Source organism: Ursus americanus, chromosome 14, assembly GCF_024610735.1.
Source record: "Ursus americanus isolate L20-20 chromosome 14, mUrsAme1.1.p, whole genome shotgun sequence".
NCBI classification, from domain to species: Eukaryota; Metazoa; Chordata; class Mammalia; order Carnivora; family Ursidae; genus Ursus; species Ursus americanus.
The window spans coordinates 28,905,079-28,926,205 of NC_142140.1; the positions used below are offsets into that span (position 1 = coordinate 28,905,079).

Below are 21,127 nucleotides of genomic sequence, written 5' to 3' on the forward strand. Positions count from 1 at the left end.
CAAAGGGTAGCCCAGTGGATCTGGAAGAGTTAAATGAACCCCAGCTAGCATATCAGGAATCATTATTTATAAAGCCATTATTACACACCAGGCACTGCTCTCATCACTGTAAACATATGTATTACTTCATTTTTATTTCACTGACTCCTCACAGCCCCCCTGTGAGGTAGGTTCAACGACCGTCCACCATTTTACAAATGCAGAAATGGAAGGCACAAGTTCACATCATCTGCAAAAGATCACAAAACTATGCGGGGCACGGCTAGGACGCAACCTCAGTCCTGTCTGCATTACAGAGCCTTTGCTTTTAACCATGAGGCTAGAGTTAATCACTCTTCTCTAAGGCCTGCGCAAAAAAACCCTCCACATCAGGATGACACAAGGCTAAGCAGGGGTCCTGAGCACTTCCGTTCCCTCAGCTGCCTTCACAGAAGGCCTCGGTGGGACTCTTGTTTTCATCCTGAGTGCTGTCTGTCAAATGAGATGAGCGACTTCATTTCTAGCTTTTAAAATTTGGCTCCTATTTTTGTTATCTAAAGGCACAAAAAGACCTTTCCTACCACTCCCGATCTCCCCACCTCCAAAACCCAACATCTCACTCTTTGGTTACCGAAGTCCCCTCATCCAGAGAGAAGAAACCCACAAGCTCCTGTGTGGAATTTGCAAACACAGTGAATTTCAAGGATGGTGTAGTCTTTCACTGCCAGGGTGAGGAAAAGAGAAAAATAGGACACAGAGATGAGGGCAGACTTCTGATCACAAAATATGCTTCTACGAGATCTCTGAACAACCCTAGCAGCTGGCCACACCCAAGCTACCCAACCCAAAGCATTTCCAAACACTAGTGCGGGCACTACCACGTTCTTCTCCCAAATCTGTCCTGAACGCCAATGCTGCAAGGTCATCTGGCAGCTCCTGCATTTCCAGTGCTCCAAGGCTTACCAAGGAAATTTCCCCTTCAGACTAATAAATGTCAAAGCACAGGCAGGCCTCCTTGTTTTTAACTTGATAAAATGCTGAATATTCATTTTATTTTACAGTCGTTACAAGGCCCTACCTAAGTAATAAAGATGGTATCTTCTTTCCAAGCTCCAATGAGAATATGGCATCTTTCAAAGATCTAGGGAACAACAGGCAGTTGTGTGAACATTCATGGACATCCTGACAAGTTTATGAAATGGGAAGGATATTGAAAATATGAGGCTTACTATTCTGAAAGAAAGCGAAGAACATTTCATATGCAAGTGTGCAAGCAAAAGCTATCCAAAACACTAGGGACAAATACTGCCTTAGATTCTGAAGAATTTATTTTAGGAAAGTAGGCCAAGTGTTGGGAATTAGTTAGAAGGATTTTCATCACAGCACTCATTATAATATCCAAAATTATAAGCACCATTTAACAATAAGGAAACAGTTAAATAAAATCATGGTATAAGCATTAAACAGAACATTTCTCGATGGTCTATTCTAAAGGTTTTAGAAGAGTAATGGCCTAGAAAAGGCAAAATGAACAGTTCAATGAAAAGGACAGATTACAACAGAATACAATTTTCTTCAAAAAAAAAAAAATCTGAGTATATGCACAAATACACCAAGGTATTCAAAGTAACTAAACCAAAGGCATATATATTTTATCTGTGTTTATTACAATGAACACATGTGGCTTTTATATTAGGAAAAGCTTTTCTGGAGACACCTTACCATATCTCCCTTTTTTATTTCTAAGCCTGGAAAATTTCCAACAAACATGAATATAAATAGAAGCCGCACTCCCACATTCAGTGCCCAGCCTCACAGGACTCTGAACCCATGGCCAATACTGTTCCATGATGCCCACTTGCATTCCCTCCTTGCATATTACCCAAAACTTTAAATATCTATAAAATAGAAGCTCTTTATAAAAAAAAAAAAAATCCATAAAACTGGGGCACCTGAGAAGCTTGGTCGGGTAAGCCTCCGACTCTTGATCTCAGCTCAGGCCTTGATCCTAGGGTTGAGTTCAAGTCTCGTGTTGAGCTCCTCGCTGGGCGTGGAGCCTACTTTAAAAAAAAAAAATCCATAAAACTATCATGACCCCTAAGCAATTTAAAAATATTTCCCTAATACTCTACCATTTCCAATCTGGGTTATAATTTCCAAATGCCTAGTTAATTCACTTGAATCGGGATCCAGATAAGGTCCATACAGAGCTTGACAAGTATGTCTTTTAAAAATCTTTAATCTAGGGGTGCCTGAGTGGCTCAAATGATTAAGCACCTGCCTTCAGCTCAGATCATGATCTCCAGGCCCAAGGATCAAGCCCTGCATCGGGCTTCTTGTTCACGCTCTGCGAGGAGTCTGCTTAATATTCTCTCTCCCTCTCCCTCTGTCCCTCCCCACACAAAAAATAAATAAATCTTTTTTTTTTTTTAAATCCAGATCTTTGGTCAGTCTGGAATTTGCCTTCTGTAGACCCCTGGTGCCATTTACCATGGTTTTCAGTCCTCCGTAACTCCTTTTTTTTTTTTTTTTTTAAACATTTTATTTATTTATGTGACAGAGAGACAGCCAGCGAGAGAGGGAACACAGCAGGGAAGTGGGAGAGGAAGAAGCAGGCTCCCAGCAGAGGAGCCTGATGTGGGACTCGATCCCAGAACGCCAGGATCACGCCCTGAGCCGAAGGCAGACGCTTAATGACTGCGCTACCCAGGCGCCCCCTCCGTAACTCCTTTAAACTTGGACACCTGGACAGACTTACGCAGGGTTCTGGTTTTGGTTTTTTTTGGAAGGTGGGGGTGGAAGGTAGAGGGAAGCAGGAGGTTGCAAGACTATTATTTCCCAAGATGTAATGTGTTCTACCACCAGAAGCTCATAAAACCTGGCTGTCTTTTTGCGATATGACCAAGTGCTGACGCCCACGCCTAGATTCGGCAATTCATTAGTGGCTGCAAAACGGCAATCCTCCCAAGTGGTCCACGGCTTTGCCTTCATGTTAGCTACAGTGATTTCATGAGGGAAAAACCTTCACTCATCGATTACCTGGTTACTCAGTATCAAAAGCTATTCCGAATTTTTAAAACACATACGTAATTATAGACCTAAGCCTCCACTACACAGAGAATAACCAAAAGCCACAGCAAAAGCCTCCTTATTTTCCAGCCAGATCCGGAGCTAAAGGAGCACCCCAAGGTCGGGAGGGGTGCACTTGGTACACAGTGCAGCAAAGCCATCGCACTGGGGTCTGCAGAGAGCTCAGGCCTCCCTCTACTCAGCAGTGCCCTTGGCAAGGGCACACCTGTCCTGGGAGTGATGGGCCACCTCTCTGCCTGCACCCAGGAAGGAGCTCCAGAACTTGGAACCAGAACATTCCTCGATTGCATTCCCAGCACCATCAGAGGGCCTCCAGCCCCGAAGAAGGCATCAGTGAACCGAACTGAAGATTATCCCCCCAGGATGGCCAAGGAGAGTCCTCACACAAGACATTAAAGCAGAGAGAACTGACAAACTGTGCACAAGAAAAATGGAATCAACAGTCTGAACTCAGTTTAACGATGGCTTTACAAATTGGAAGGCTGACGGCCCGAGGCGGAGAAAGGCACACACCACAGCACGGGGTCAGGGTCTGTGGCTGGTGGGCAGCTCTGTGGCTGTGAAAAACAGCCAGAAGAGCCGATTTAATAACTCAGGGTCGGCACTTGGGCTTCTGCCTGGGCCTTTGATTTTTATAAACTAACAATCCAGGCGAGCGGGGAACGTGAAAACAAGTCGTCAGATAAGCCCTGCAAAGGCCCTGCTGGTCACCACGCCAAATTTCCCTCCTGGGTTTCCAGATGGGGAGGCTGGGCGTGACCTCCCTCCTGCCAGCAAGGTCTCCTCAGAAGGCATTCATTAGCTAAATGTGCACCAGCCCACAGGAAAGAGACCTGGGCCATTAAATATAAATGCAAAACAAAATTAGACCCGTCCATCCTAAATCTCAGATCTTTACAGCAGGAAAGGTTTACTTTCCAGCTTTTAATTTTTCTAAAAGTCAGAGCACTGAAATTTCAGCTCATGACCATGCATCTAGATTTGGGCCCCACCCCTCCCCCAACCAACCAAAGAAATCACTTTTTGCTTCTTAATCCCTGTCAGACTTCATGACGCATCTGCTGACACTCCTAAACCTGGATTAAGTTCCTATGGAAGTACTAATGGCCCATCTTTTTAAACAGAACCACAAGCCCATCTGCAGTGGGACAAAACACAAAAGCTGACAAGCCTTAAATGAATTGGAAACACTTCCCTAAATGAGAGTCAGAACTAACTCAGTGATTTTTCCTCTAAAAATATATTAATAAAGAAAGCAAGAAGAAGTAAGCCTTTGTAAAATTTTTCTCCTCCAGATTAATAAAAATAATCACTGCCTAACTAACAAACTACTCACGCTGGAGCTGCAGTCCACAGGATAACCGTGTGCTGGGGCTTCCGGCTCTCCTACGGTTTCCAATTTGTCCCACTTAAGTAAGCGCCCACTGACGCAAGGGTTTTCAGCTGTTTCTCTAGCTGCTGAATCCCTCAAAGCCAAGAACAATGATTCATGACAGGTGTCCCCTATATATTTGAAGGAGGGGGAAAGAGAGAAAGAAGAAAGGAATTCCACTCATTTCCATAGAACCAAGTAACTCAGAGCTAACAGGGTACTCCAAGGAGATGACCAAAGAGTTCAGCTTCAGATTCTTCTCTGTGACTATGCCTCTAATTGCACATAATCAGAAAGCAACCTGCTTGGACCCCCTCCAGCCAAAGTTGGCAGAGCTCTCCCCTGAGTGCCCCCACATCTCCATGCTAAGCTCTTCAGAAACCCCCAAACGGGGTGGGGGGAAGGGCTAGCCCAGTGATGGGTAGTAAGGAGGGCATGTATTGCATGGAGCACTGGGTGTTATACGCAAACAATGAATCACGGAACACTACATCAAAAACTAAGGATGTACTGTATGGTCACTAACATAACATAATAAAAAAAAATTTTTTTTAATAGAAAAAATAAAAAAGAAAGAAAAAGAAACCCCTGAAAAGTGAGGGACTCCATGCAATCCATCAAACTCTCCTCTGATCTGCAAAGACCTTCCCACTTAAAGCAATCAAGGAAAAGAAACTCCAAAGGCGGGCGCCTTGTTTGTTTCAGATCCATTATATTCTGCATGTGAACTAAGAAGAAACCAGACAAGACATGAAATATCCAAAAGCGAAAGGACCTTGAATAAATCATTACAATGCCTTTAAAATAACTACAGTTTGTGTTAGACTTCATTTCCTTAAAACCTGAAAGCCCATCGTGCAGGATGAATGAAGAGGCAGGGTGTTTACTAGTAGAACCAGGCTCTGGATCAAATAGCTCAGACAGGTGCTAGCCACAGGAATATAAACAGGTAACGTCTCCTTGGAGACTCATTGGTCTCATCTGTTAAATGGAATGATAATAGTAGCTCCCTTTGGGAATTGTATGGGAATTAAATATGGTAACGTGCAAAAAGTACTTGGCACAGGTCTGACCTTTCATGCATGTTCTACAAGCTGTGTTCATGAGAAGGAAGTGAATGATGAAGAGGACGATGAGGACGACGGTGACACTGGTGCTGATGATGGTGAACGTATATCACACACTGGAGAGAAAGCCCACTGTAGGGCTGGAAATAGCCATGTCACATAGCCCAGGTTCTACTCTGAGTTCTCAAGAGGGTAGCTTTCATTTTGGGGAAGTGACAAGATAGTGATGGCTCTCCCTTGCCCACCAACCACATCACAGCTTCACTTCCTCCCCTAAAGCTGCTATGAATTTTCATGTTCCCATAAAGTTCAACCAAAAAGGAGGCTGTCAGTCGTGGACGGTGGGCGGGACTCTGAGAGCAGACGGAGTGAGGGAACCGTCTGTATGGCCAGCGGGTGGTTCAGAGTTTAAAGTAGAACACACTGAGAGTCTCCAGTGGAACGCAAACCCAGTTAAAGACAGGGTAGCCCCCCCACGCCTACCCGGTGCCTAGTACGTGCCAAGTTTTTATTAAACAAAAAACTGAAGGAGGCAACAGAAGACCAATACATCACCTCATTCCCTGGAAAGCAACAGGGCAGCTCCTGAGACCCCTGAGCATCCAACATTCTGCATTTATGTTTCTATCAGAGAGAAGAAATCTAGAGCCTTAGAGGTTACAGTAATAGTGACCCCTGACCCCCAAAAGAGAGAAGTCTATCTCCTCATGCCCAGAACTTATGACTGTTACCTCATATGGTCAAAGAGTAAATACTACCTTACAAGCAAAGGGTGTGATGAAGTTAGGGTTCTGGCAGTAGATACTGACCCTAGATGAACCAGGTGAGCCCTAAATCCACTGGCAAGTGTCCTTAGAAGGGCGAGGCCAAGGGGACATCTGACAGGCAGAAGAGGTGGAGACAGTTGGACCACAGAGATGGAGTCACAGGTCCAGCTATACTGACAGCCATGGGAAGGAAGAAGAAGAAAAGAACAGACTGTCCTTTTAAGCTGAAGTCTTGCTGCGGCAGCCCTAGGAAACTAAGATCGTTTCCTCACTCACAAGTTTAAGGACACATCCAAGGAACACACTCGAGTCATCATCTCCTCCTTCTTCAGGGGTCCAAAAGCCACAAAGAGAAGCATGCAGGTGCCAGGTAAGAAGCCATGTCAGAAAGTGACACAGCAACAGTGCACTTCAAGGCCGTTGGGGCAGGGCAAGAACGCAAGGACGGCAGAGCACAACCAGCAGGCATTTAAGAAAAACATGGATGTCGGCTCTAAGGAAGACTGCCTAGTACTTTAAGTTAATAAAGCAAACATATACTTAAGTTATATATACATACACATACGTAATTTTTAAAAAATTATCTGCAAACTTGCAAGCAAACAAAACCTCGGAAGATAGCATCCTACGGTCTGATCTAGAACTTCGTGAATCTGCAAAGCGCAACCTCCTGGAGGCCTTCAGAGCCCCTCACTTGCTACCAGTGGGCTCCTCTGAGGCAAGGTTTCTCAAACGCAGTTGGAAGAACACTACAGTCTTCTCAAAAGTCCACAAGCTCAAGATTCCTTTTTTTTCCTTCTATGATAAACTAAAAATAAAATATTCCCATTTATGAACACCAAACCCGGCAAGAGCCCTGATAACTGGTAATCAAAAGGCACGTTCATGCAACAAAACTTAAGTGTCTTGTATCTGTGGGGCTCGGACAAATTCACAGGGTTCTGGCAAGAAGTTTCTTCCTTTGATAAGAGTGATACATAAATCTGAGAAACACTGCTCTATGGTATGGTCCTGACATTTTGCTCAACGTAACAGAAAAAAAAAAAACAAAAACAAAACCTACACACAAATATTGACTTAAATATCCTTCATCTTGAATACAAAAAACATCAGGTATCAGTTCCACTGCAGCATCTGAAGAGAATTAGCAATAAGATGCTTCTCTTCCCTCAGCCCTTTCAGTTTTTCTAAGGCCGCAAAGGGCGAGGCTACCTGGATATCACCAGAGAGTAACTTGGTACCACACCTTGGAAACAGTGGCTGGGAGCTCCTGGTGGGCTCAGTCGGTGGAGCGTGCGACTCTTAATCTCCGGGTTGTGAGTTCGAGCCCCACGTTGGGCGGAGAGCTTGCTTACAAATAAAATCTTTAAAAAAAGAAAATAATGGGGGCGCCTAGGTGGCACAGCGGTTGGGCGTCTGCCTTTGGCTCAGGGCATGATCCCGGCGTTATGGGATCGAGCCCCACATCAGGCTCCTCCGCTATGAGCCTGCTTCTTCCTCTCCCACTCCCCCTGCTTGTGTTCCCTCTCTCGCTGGCTGTCTCTATCTCTGTCAAATAAATAAATAAAATCTTTAAAAAAAAAGAAAAAGAAAATAACGGTGGAAGGTCTGACAAATGGAAGGCCAACACACACCCTTTTAAAAAAGCAAGCAGACATGTTTTCTTTCAACGATGTCCTTAGAATTCCACAAGACTGAGTCACAGCTCCAGGTGATAAACTGAATCCAATTACCACGCAGCGATAACACACAGTTCTCTTCACGAGATTATTCCAGTCTGAATGAATAATAATGCACAGCCTTGAATGAGAAGATGGCTATCCTCACTTATGCCCATCACAGGGGCAGGGCTATGTGCCTGGGCAGTTTTCTCTGGATGGTGACCTGCAGCCCTTGAAGATGTGAGTGACATCTTTGTGGCGTGTGACCAACAATGAGAAACTCACAGGCAAAAGTGCTGAGGATGAGGCAGTGCAGAACCTGGTCAACTCCTAAGGAATCTAAAGTCCCACAGGTGTGTGCTCCGATATCACCAACAGCTTCATTTCCTTCAGAAACCGAAACGGGAACAAGGCTCCGAAGGACCAGGAGGCGCTCGACCTGATGTGTGGTAGCTCTAGCTTTGGCATTGAGAAAGTCACAGAAAATTCTCTGGCTCCCATTTTCTTCCTTGAAATACAGCCCTCACCAGGGTGCCTGGCACCCAATCAGGACTCTGTGTGGATTCCTTCGTTCACCCCTCTCCACGACCTCGGGAAGTAAATCTTCTCTGATCCTCATTTTCCAGAGAACATTAACCAAGCTTCCTGTAACTTTGCCCAAGGTCATCCTGGTAATAAGGGATGCAAGGGCCAGAATTCAAATTCTGGTCTGTGCTGGAACATGAAGCAATTGCCTAACCTAACTAGAGATAAGACATGGCATAGATCACCCCGTCATACCAGAACACTTTGGTGCCGGCAGAAATGTTTTTTTAAATGTTTTTATAACTTAAAAATACTTCATATTAACATAAAAGTGTGTTAGTCCCCAACCTGTGCACAGACCAGGGGCTGGAAGGAGGTGGCCCTGTCTCCTCCACAGTCACAGGCCACGTGGCAGAGAAGCCCCTCTGTACCGAAGAGCATTTGGATCTCTGATTTCAGGGAAGACAGAGAGTGGAGATTTAATCACCTGGCACAGTGCACAAGGCTAGAATGAACAGAACACACAGAAGATCAAAGAACCCAAATTTCAAACATCCAGCAAGGTGAAACCAGACTACAACCCACAATACGAGATTTTACCACGTGAAATAGAAGACTCAGACGAACCAACAAGTAAATACAATGCAGGACCGGGGAGAAACCAGACTGTTCTGTCCAAAGTAATTCGGAACAAACGTTCATACCAGCATTACTCATAAGAGCCAAAAAAATGGAAACTACTCAAATGTTCATCGGGTGATGAATGCATAAACATAATGTGGTATATTCATAAGTGGACAATTATTTGTCCATAAAAAGGAATGCAGTTCTGATACATACGAAATGAATGAACCTTGAAAGCATTATGCTCAGTGAAAGAAGCCAATCACAAAAGGTCACATGTCATGTGGTTTCATTTCTATGAAGTGTCCAGAATGGGCAAATTGATACAAAGGGTAAGCAGATTAGTAATGGCTAGGACTAGGAGGGAAAACTGGGAGGTTTCTGCTAACAGTCTGTGGGTTTCTTTGGAGGGTGCTGAAAATGTTCTAAAACTGATTGTTGTAATGGTTGCACGACTGTGAATATTAGATGGGTGAACTGATGGTATATGAAGTTATCTCAATAAAGCTGTTCCCAAAAACAACAACAAAAAAACATCTGGAGCATTTAGTTGTCTCTGTGTTTAAACAGAGATAGCAGGGGCACCTGGATGGCTCAGTCAGTGAAGCATCTGACTCGTGATTTCAGCTCAGGTCATGATCTTAGGGTCGTGAGATGAAGCCCGACGTCAGGTTCCATGTTCGGCAGGGAGTCTACTTGAGATTCTCTCCCTCACCCTCTGCCCCCCACCCCCGTGCACACTCCTGCACGCTCTCTCTTTCTCTTTGAAGTAATAAAGAAATCAATCTTTTAAGAAATAAACAGTGATAGCAATAGAAATATCCCCAGAAATTCTACACCACTTTGCTTTCAAGAAAGACCTGCATTTGTACCTATTTTCACCAACCAAAAGAAATTTGAAGGGGATTTTTGCTTTTATAGAAAAAGGTGAAAAGCAAAAATTGTGTCTGTTGTCTGTTTTGCAGCAAGCCTTACAGAGGCAGTACGTACCCTGAGCAGCTCCTCCCTGAACGCACTCGGCATCTCAGCATCAAGCCACCACAGCTTTGAACTGTGTCTATGAGCATCTGTGCTTTATCTTGATGTATTCTGTGCATCCGTAAGCAAGTTATGTCCTCAGGTATCAGAAAAACCTAAAACAGGTTATTTTTTGGGTTTGGGAATGCTCAAAAATTTTTTCACATAAGTTAATGGTAATTGCTTCTTGGCTTTACGCCATCTCGGCTTACAAAAGAGTCCGATGAAAGAAACACTCTACTTTGGGATAGTGGGAGAATCCTGTACGCTATAATTCTAGGAAAACAATCTGACCTATAAGTTGGCTCAAAATAAGGAAGAATAATGAAAAAGTTTGCCAACATGAAGTAGTAAGCGCTTCAGTGCTGGAAGCGTTCAAGCAGAGACCACCTGGCTTTACGGGGAAGAACACAAGCAAAGGGATTTTCATTTATAGGCTGAAAGCTCCAAGAAGTTCTCGCTAAATACTAAAATTCTAATATCTGCCGTGGATGACACTTAAGTAACTGAAGAATTAATCACTGAATTTGGATATGTTTGAGAACACAAAATAGGGCGGCAGGCTGCCTGCAATCAAATCCATTCTCCGTACCAATTCGTAATATGGCCTTAGGGAAGCAATCAGCCCGAAATTCAGCTTTTTATTTTCTATAATGGAGTTAATAATAATAACATAAATCAATACTTTATAGACTAATTGGTAAGAATTCAACAGCAAAATGATGAGGCCCTTTCTCATAAGATCTCAGTGAATTTTTAGCCATATGAGTCAAAAGCATACCATATCAGCATTTTTAGTAACACTACATGGACGATAATAGAAAAACTTCTAACTAAAACTAAAATACTATCCAGTAGCATTCACTGATTAAAAAGGGTAGGGGCGCCTGGGTGGCTCAGTCGTTAAGCATCTGCCTTCGGCTCAGGGCATGATCCCGGTGTTGTGGGATCGAGCCCCATATCAGGCTCCTCCGCTGGAAGCCTGCTTCCTCCTCTCCCACTCCCCCTGCTTGTGTTCCCTACCTGGCTGGCTGTCTCTCTGTCAAATAAATAAATAAAATCTTTAAAAAAAATAAAAATAGGGGCACCTGGGTGGCACAACGGTTAGGCGTCTGCCTTTGGCTCAGGGCGTGATCCTGGCGTTATGGGATCGAGCCCCACATCAGGCTCCTCCGCTATGAGCCTGCTTCTTCCTCTCCCACTCCCCCTGCTTGTGTTCCCTCTCTCGCTGGCTGTCTCTGTCTCTGTTGAATAAATAAATAAAATCTTTAAAAAAAATAAATAAATAAAAATAAAAAAAATAAAAAAATAAAAATAAAAAGGGCAGACTCTCTGCAAAACAGAGATCCCAGCATGTATGTTGTTTTCCAATAAATATCCAAGAGGTCTAAGAAACACTAGTGCTACTTTAATAACTTAATGAAGGTACGGGGCAATATCGGACAGTAAGACACTCCTAACAAAAAACTAATATGCTTCAAACTACTGAACTTGCTAAATGAACACAATATGAGTTTATGGATATCCTACCTTACCCTTATTCTTACAGTTGACAGCTTGTTTTCACACCAACTCACTTTGCTGGATGTTATTTTAACATCAAGAATAGAAGTCCCATGCCACCAAATCACGCTCGTAATATGGCTGTTTGACAGGCTCCAACGAGTAGAAGTTAAGTCTTTATTACATGCTTAGGAAGTCCATATGTGTGTTTTACAAGGTCTCAGCTCTCCTTCGAACCTTGTCTATTATAAATACAGGCTTTAGATATATTCTCACTTTGAGATCACTTACACCGTTGACTATTTGCAGGGCAAACCAGTGCAATCAAACACTAAAGCTTCGAGGAGATTAGAGAACTGCCAAGGTCGGAACTATATCAACAGCTCGAAATCAGCTCATTCAACACTGCTCTGACAGTATTACACCCGCAAAACAAACATGGCAGCAGTGTGCACGGCAGGTACGACACCACGGGCCAGCACGCTATGCCTGCGACTTACAGGGAGACGTCCTCTCAGACAGTTCACCCTGCGACCAACGCTGCCCGGGCAGTTCGGGAACTCACGGAAGGAAAGGGGGAAACTCCCAAATCTCTGCTGCAAGTCAACAAGAAAACTTTTGTCTTGCAATCTGTGCTTTAAAAAGAAAAATGCTAGGGCACACCTGGGTGGCTCAGTCCGTTAAGCATCTGCCTTTGGCTCAGGTCATGATCCCAGGGTCCTGGGATTGAATCCCACATGGGGCTTCCTGCTCGGCGGGTAGTCTGATTCTCCCCCTCCTCCCTGATCTATGCTCTCGCTTGCTCTCTCTTTTTCTCTCTCTCTCAAATAAATAAATAAACAAAATCTTAAAAAAAAAAAGAAAAAGAAAATGCTAGTCTAAACGTTTAGTTTTCCACAGAAAAATCACTTGACAAAACCCAACACCCTTTCATAGTAAAAACACTCAACAAACAGGAAAAAAAGGGAACTTACTCGACCTGATAAAGGGCATCCACAAAAACCCCAAAGCTATCACCATCAATGCTATAGGACTACGTCTTCCCACTACATTCAAGAATAGTGTGAGGGTGTCTGCTCACCACTTCTCTTCTAAGGACCACTTCGGTTCACTTCTACACTGAAGGTTCCAACCAGGGTAATTAAGCAAGAAAAAAGAAATAAAAGGCATGCAGATTTGAAAAGAAAAAGTAAAACTATCTCTATTTGCAGAGGGCACGATCTTGTATATAGAAAATTCTAAGGAATCCACCAAAAAACCCCATCAGAGCTAATAATTCAACAAAGCTGAAGTTCAGCAAGGTTGCAGGATACAAAATAAATACACAAAAATCAATCGTATTGCTGTACATTAGCAATGAACAATCCAAAAATGCAATTAAAATCTGTGTTTCACATCAACCTTGTCCCAAAAAAAATCCCAGATTCCCAATCTACTCGCAGGAAATTATAGTCATTCCGAGGATGTCCATTTGTGGCTCTTGGAAGACTATCTCAATCATACCTTAAGCACTTAAAAGACTCATTTGTTCATTTAATATACACTTATCAAGTACTTCCTATATCGATACCAGGCACTAGGGAAATAGCAGTGAACAAAAATTCCCTACCGCCTCCCTCCATGAAACTCACATTGTAGAGGGAATACAACACAACAGATGAACAAAAAAAATTGTAATTTCCGGTAGCGCTAACCGTCTTAACAAATGTAACACAGAGAAGAGAGATGGAGGCTGATGGGAAGGTGGGGTGTGCCTTAGATGCAGAGGTCAAGGAAGTCTCTGAGGAGGTAATAGTCTAACAATGAACCAAAACAAGAAGGGGCACGGGGTGGGGGATTAGTTTCTGTGTCGTTTCCTTTTTTTTTTTTTTAATATTTATTTATTAAGTGATCTCTACAACTGGCATAAGACTCTAACTCACAACCCCAAGATCAAGAGTTGTAGGCTCTTCTTACTGCGCCAGCCAACTGCCCTAGTTTCTGTGTAATTTCCACACAACTGCAGAAGCATGTATAAGAATTCTGGGATGAAGGGGCGCCTGGGTGGCACAGCGGTTGGGCGTCTGCCTTCGGCTCAGGGCGTGATCCCGGCGTTATGGGGTCGAGCCCCACATCGGGCTCCTCCGCTATGAGCCTGCTTTTTCCTCTCCCACTCCCCCTGCTTGTGTTCCCTCTCTCGCTGGCTGTCTCTATCTCTGTCGAATAAATAAATAAAATCTTAAAAAAAAAAAAAAGAATTCTGGTATGAAAACAGGAGTGTTGTGTTCTTAAATCAGCCAGTGTGCAGGGCAAGCAAGGGGGCTTATCCAAGGCCAGTCCCTGCAGGGGAAGACAGGGCTCCAACCATACAAGACCTTGCAGGCATGGTCCAGAGTAAAAGCTTTACCCTGGTATGTGTTGGGAATCCACTGGGCAGGGAAAGGAGGAGGAATGAAGGGAAGTGATACGAGGTGATCACTCTGCTTCTCTGTGGAATAAATGGTCAGGAACGCTGACCTCAAACACATGGTTGCGTAATCACTGCTGTGTGACCCTCAGTATGCCACCCTACCTCTCTGAACCAATATCTACTATAGCTCAGCTGCCCCCTAGATGATACATTTGAAAGCTCTTTGCAAACTGAAATTTGCTGCTGAATGTACAGCAACATTATCATTCTTCCTGAGGCCTTCCCTAATCTCCTAAAACAGAAGTAATTTCTTTCTCTAGAAAAAAGGAGCACTTTATCGGTCTACCTCCTTTAATACCTACCACTTTCTATTCGGTATTATAAGCATTATCTGTGTATCTTATCACTTCTTCTAGACACGAGACGCAAACCTCACCTCTGCAGACCTGGTCATTCCCTATTTACGGGCTCCCACTGCCCCCACTGCAGGCCACAGTCAGAGTATCTACATCATTTTATTGCAATTGATTATCAACATGTCCATCTTTGTCACTAGACTATAAATTCCTTTGAAAAGAGGGTCCATATCTTGTTCGTATCTGTACTTCCAGTGCCTACATCACTGAAAAAGAGGAAGCTTTTCATGTGTTTGAAATTTCCCTTTTTCCTACTGATTAAGAGTCCCCTCAACACGTGAGTAAAATAAACATCCTTACAGAATTCAAACTATTTATGAAAACAAAGACCTTAAAAACGTTGGCGACATGGATTTGCATATAACAAATGTAATTTTTAGAAAATAATACACTCACCTAACAAGCCTGGGAGGATCTTTACATCTGGCAAAAAGCTGCTAACATTTTGTTTGTTTTAACTACAATTTCTAGGCAGTAAAACCAGAACTCTTAGTTTGGATTTCTCAACACAATATTAACAGTTCTTACCCCCAAAGAGTCTCAAGATTTGACTTAAGTTAATCTTCCAAGATACATTTTCCCTTTTACTGACAAATAATGTGCAAATTGAAGATATACAACTTGTTAATTTTTTACATTTATAGATTGTACTATGATTGCCATTGTAGCGATAATTAACACCTCTACCACATTACTTAATTATTCTTCTTTCAGTGGTTGGAATAATTAAGTTCTAGTCTCTTAGCAAGTTTGTTAATTATAATACAACATCGTCTATATTCACGGTAGTGTGCATTAGGTCTCTAGGGCTTATTTACTATACAGGGGACGTTTGTACCCTTAAACCTCTGCCTTACCCCTCCACCCCTCCCCTCATGCTCTAGTAGCCACCATTTTACTCTGTTTTTACGAGTTTGGCTTATTTATTTCAATTTTTTTATACTTGGGGCGCCTGGGTGGCGCAGTCATTAAGCATCTGCCTTCGGCTCAGGGCATGATCCCAGAGTCCTGGGATCAAGCCCCACATCAGGCTCCTCCGCTGGGAGTCTGCTTCTTCCTCTCCCACTCCCCCTGCCTATGTTCCCTCTCTCGCTGGCTGTCTCTCTGTTAAATAAATAAATAAATAAAATCTAAAAAATAAAAAATAAAATAAAATAAATTTTTATACTACAAAATGAGAAATTATTTTACTGAAGTACACTAATGAATTAATTTGATTACATCAGGGGGCAATTATTTTAAATGAAATGGTTCCTATAAAATGGGAATGCCTAAAATCCAAGTCTAATTCCTATCATGTGCTATCCTCTTTCCCAAAATAACACAAATTAAAATTAGTTTTTGTATTTTTGATAAACACGTAAAAGTACCTATAAACTCAAAGCAGAAGACACAGAAATGTGAAGTTCCTTTTCTCATTCGAAGTTCAAAGTCGGCTTCTCTATTTCCTCTGTCCGTCCGAAAGAACTGGTTACAGAGACTGGAGGGGTAGACGAAAACCTGCAGTGTATTTCTGTAGGCTCTTCTGACCCTCTGTGCTGTGTGGGAATCAGTTTCATACCCAAGATTACTAGTCTATCACTCTTTCTGCTGAAAACTTATCAGCAACTTGTTCTGAGGCATCAACAGCAGTCTAGAGCAAGCTGCCCATTTAACATGTTTCTATGTCTGCTGACAGATGAGCGGTTCTCAAAGTGTGGTCCAGGCCAGCAGCATCAACATCAACAGGGACCTTGTTGGACATGCAGATTCGGGGGCCCCACCAGAGACCTACTGAGTCAGAACCTCTGGTGGGTGGGGCTCAGCAGTCTCTGTTTTAAAGAGTCCTGGATGGGGGCGCCTGGGTGACTCAGTCAATGAAGCATCTGCCTTTTGCTCAGGGTCATGATCTCAGGGTCCTGGGATCAAGCCCCACGTGGGGCTCCCTGCTCAGCAGGGAGTCTGCTACTCCCTCTGCCCCACCCCCTGTTTGTGCTCTCTCTGGCTCTCTCTCAAATAAATAAAATTTAAAAAAATAAAAATAAAAAGAGTCCTGGATAATTCTGATGTGCGAAGTTTGAGAACTACTGTGCTATGCAGATTTAAAAATAGCCTCTCTGCAGAACTTACACAGTTTAAGGAAAATAACTGTGAAAACATTTATGTGTCAGTGAAGCCATATGCAAGATACAAGGGCCACAAAAGGGGGGGAAACCTGTTTTTTTGAGATCGGGAACGGCTTCACGTTGGAGGCTACACTTCAATTAAAACATCAGAGTACGAGTTTAGAAAAAAAACAAGTGCAACAGGCATTCTGGATAGAAAGAAACAGAATCGGAAGATTTGAACCCAGACCCTAATCAGGCACATATTCTGTGGTGGTTGATGTTTTACACCTTCTATAGAATCCATGGCTCTTGATCTGGTTGGCAGAACTTCATGGTTAAGTCCCTACCCACTTTGAAGGATACACGGAAATGTCTAGAAAACAAAGCCGGGAAGCCAGACTCTGTAAGACAGCAGTATGATATCGTGGCTAAAGGTCTGAATCAGAGAAAGAACTGGCACACATGTTAACTTCTAGGTACTCGCTATACTTAATACTTGTGTATAAATATTTGTGTCCACAGACAAGTTGCTGATTTAATTTTCTTTTATGTAAGGGGAGGTAATAGTACCCATGCTATAAAGGCTACTGTATGTCAGGATGAGCAACTGAGATAAAGCATTTGGGAATTTTTAGATTCCACATTTAAGTGATATCATATAGGGGGGTGCCCGGGTAGCTCAGTCGGTTAGGGGTCTGACTCTTGATTTCCACTCAAGTCATCAAGCCCTGAGTTCTCTCTCTCCCTCGCCCTCTGCCACTCCCCCCACTCTTCACTCACACTCTCGCTCTATTGAATGAATGAATAAATAAATAAAAAACATCATATAGTACTTGTTTCTTCTCTGATGTAACTCATTTAGCACGGTCCCTCCATGTTGTTGCAAATGACAGGATGTCCTCCTCCCTCATCGAGATACATTCTCTAAGGGTTTGACAATTATCATACTACTTCGGGGAAAGTACACGAATTCTTCTTTCTACCCTTGTTGTCAAAGAAACTTGAGATGATAAATATTTTGAACCATGTGAAACCGCGAACACTGCAAAGCATGTCAACTGAACTGGAAAATTCCTTCAACGGAGCCAGTCTTTAAAAGGATCCCCCAAAGAGCTCTCCAAAGGAAGACAGTTAATTTTTTTTTTTCTGATTGGGGTGGACAAGAAAATATCTCTAACTTAGAAAAAACTCACTATTCATAAAAAAGCATGGAATGCTCAAGTATTATTAATCAGGTATTTCATAGTTTAGTACCAAAAACACTGAGGAAAACATGGGAATGTTTTATTCCTATGTGGCTCTCATATTCATATAAAAAGGCAGAAAACCGGAATAGCAGAATTCGTTCGGATTAAATGAGTTAGCTCAAGTTCACTACCTTAGAATGAAGGTCACGCCAACCTCCTCATCCCAAAATATGCTCTGGCCAACAACTCCGTAAAAAAGGTCCGGAATAAGGTCCAGGAAGCAAGCCTACACTTCTCTCCCCATCATTTTATTTCCCACCAATAAGATCATCCATTTAAAGCACACATCTAGCTGACCAATTCCCACTGCCCTGTGGCCAAGAAATACCACTTAAATGCACGCCTCAGTCACCAGCCCCTACTCAGCATCTTTGGGCACATTACCGCAGCCCGAGTAACTTCTCCAATCCTATGATTTACTGTCCATTACTTGAAATTGCTGTTCTCCATCCACCTTCTAACCGTTTTCCAACGTTTCGCTCCTGGCACAGCGCTCCTCAGCAGCCTGATGGAACAGCTCCTGAAGAGAAAATGAGCCCAGAGCAAAAGACGAGCACACTTGCGACGCCAGTGAACTTGGAGAACCTCCAGGTCAACGGCGACCCACCATTTAGCATTACTTCACAAACTCCATGTGCCTTGAAAAGAATCCACAGTAAACTATTGCCCTTTTCATCTCCTTCTTACGAGAGACCACAAAAGCAATGACAGCTGCAAGCTTTAGGATATTGCTTTCCTGTCGATGCACGAGGTTGGTAAGCAACTTTATTCACAAAGCTCTCTCTGTATGACATCATGGAGACCTTTCACCTTCGAGGTTAAAACAAAGCAGCAATATAGACGAAGAGCTGAAGAAGCCATTTCACAGTAACCAAACTACCACTGTCTGTCTGTCTGTCCTTCCTGTGCCCCTCTTTCATCCAGAAAATAAGTGAGCTACAGATCTAATTTAGGCAATCTTGAAGTCCGTGCATGCACCCAAGGTGAACTACACAAAGTCACAAACGCTCATCTCCCAGGGTCCCTCCTCCTGCCCCTCAGCTTCCCATGTGGAGTCCATAAGAAGCAACATCATGGTGAAAATAAATAGTCATTGTCTCAATGAAAAACTGTCCTCATTATCTACACCCTGGAGAATGCATATGGCGTGTTGGTTACAAACACAACTTTGCACAGACCTGGGTGCATTAACCAACAAAGATGCTTAGGCACCATGAGACCCAAATCAAGCTATCCAAGCTCTCTGAGCTTCCTTCCTTCCTCATAAAATATAAGCGATTCCTACCTTGCAGAAATGTTGGATGAAATAAAGTAGACATTTCTTCAGGACCATGAAGCACAGGGTCAGAGCTGGATCAATGGTCGCTGTTCTCCCCTCCCTCACCCCATCTCCAAACTGCTTCCACTTAATCACACCTTTTCCCCAGATCCAAATAATTTACCATCACATGGGCCTGGCAACACTGGAAGTGGATAGGGCAGCGCTGCTAGAAAAAGCGAAAGTTAGGAGGCAGATGGGAAGGAGCAGGGGACAGTTTATGTTCCAGTTAGACAAAAGAGCAAGAGAATGTAAGCTCTGGGTAGCTCTGTTCCTCAGTGGACACTCCAGAAAAATATTCATAGCATGAAAAGAAAATGCAGAAGTGGAAGTCATGCCCCACAACTGAAATCGGTGATAAATCTGTCCATAAATCCTGGCTTATCTCAACTATCTGCACTGGAGGGCTAAGGTATGACCCAAAAAAACCGTGGCAGTGTTCCATTGTAGCTGGTGTTCTCTTCACACAGGAATGTTTGACCAAAGGGCAGAAAGATTTTCCTTTGGCTTAGTTTACAATGAAGCTGGAAAACATTAAACCGCACCTCATTTGACCTTAATAAACCCAGGACACGGGAGAACAGATTTACTCATTTCTCCCAAGTTCTCCCATTGGATTCTTTCATATTTTAAACTTCTTTTAATGACTTTCCACTGCGTTCAGCAAATAAAGAATCCTCCCATTGATAATTAAACACCTGCTAATTCCTACAAAGGCATTCTAAAATAAAAAAAGTGTAGAGTCTGATGAATAAAACATCCCCTTTATTCCACAGGGCTGAGTTCAAATAAAGGAAAATGGGTCATTAAAAAAAAAACTGTCAATTCTTTAAGGCTTGGTTCCTGCAAGTCAGTGACCATATTTATATTTAGATTACTCTGAGGTGAAAGGTTATATATTAAAATATTTATTGCTCTAAGAATACTTAAAAAGAAGTAGGTCTGGTAAAGTCAGCAGTCATCATGGAGAGTAGAAAACAGGTAGGTTATTATTACATTTTAATTTTCTATTGAAATTTTCAAACATTCAAAAATAAAGATTAGATTTCCCACATAAATATCTCCTGCCTTCAAAAATTATCAGACAGGAAAAATCTTTATTTTATCATATATGAAAAATCTTATTTTTTTCCCCAACTCAAGCTGGATTAACTTTAAAGTAACTCCCGGCATCATGATTTTCCATAACTAACTCAGTATCTATCACTAAAAGATAAGGACTCTTTTTAAATATAATTCCATAACTGCCACCTTGTCCATACCCAAAAAGTAACGATAATGCCGTGAGTCAGAGAATCAGTACTCAAATCTCCCCATCTCAAAAGAAAGAAAAAAGAGAGGAGTTAAGATGGCGGAGGAGTAGGAGACACCGTTTTCAGCCGGTCCCCCGAGTGGAGCTGGATAGGTACCAGACCAGCCTAAACAACCACGGAACCAGCCTGAGACGCAGGAAGACGCATCTGGATCTCTACAAATGAACATCTCCAGCGCTGAGTATTGAGGTACGAAGCGGGGAGCCATGAATCCGTGCACAGATATCGGAAGATAAACGGAAGGGGGAGGGAGCCGCCGCGTTCGGGCGCCGGGAAGCGGTAGCCACTTGCACGGGAGAGCGGGCGGGCTCGAGGTCGGCACCCGCAAAACAGCAGACTGAGACCGTGAGCCGGGTGCGCGCGCCACCAGGCATCTCGCGGAACCCCGGAATCCCGGTGCGCTCACTGGATCCAGACTGAGACCGGGAGATCCGGGAGCGCACGCGGGGCGGCTGGCGGCTGGCGGCGTTAGAAACACAAAGGACAGAGACGCGCCGGCCCTGGAGGTGAGGGCTGGGACGCCGGGTGTGGGGCGCACATCCCGGGACGCTGCAGGGTTGAGCAGCACCAACAGAGACAGAGTTAAAGTGGCCAGAACATTAGTAGAGAACGGGCCGCAATCCCTCTGTTCCGTGACAGAGGCTGAAATTTGGCCGCTGCTGCTGACTCTCAGAAGAGGCACAGCAAACCACCAGGGAAAGCCGCCAGAGAACAAAAGCCTGGAAATACCGGCTCAGGGAGTGCCCATCCCC

At 43.4% G+C, this 21,127-nt stretch overlaps 1 protein-coding gene across 6 annotated transcripts in view; it reads right to left on the bottom strand.

The window, feature by feature from the left end:
* The window catches only part of PTPRG (protein tyrosine phosphatase receptor type G), a 684,348-nt gene that overhangs the window by 602,007 nt on the left and 61,214 nt on the right, over positions 1–21,127 (bottom strand). The window contains exon 1 of one of the 6 annotated variants that reach the window (XM_045807510.2): positions 19,030–20,627. The exons of the other annotated variants lie outside the window; for them this stretch is intronic. Within the exon in view, the coding sequence (XP_045663466.2) occupies positions 19,030–19,063 (34 nt within the window). The 5' untranslated portion in view covers positions 19,064–20,627. Of the gene's footprint in view, positions 1–19,029; positions 20,628–21,127 lie in introns of those variants that run through there. 6 annotated transcript variants of the gene reach the window in all.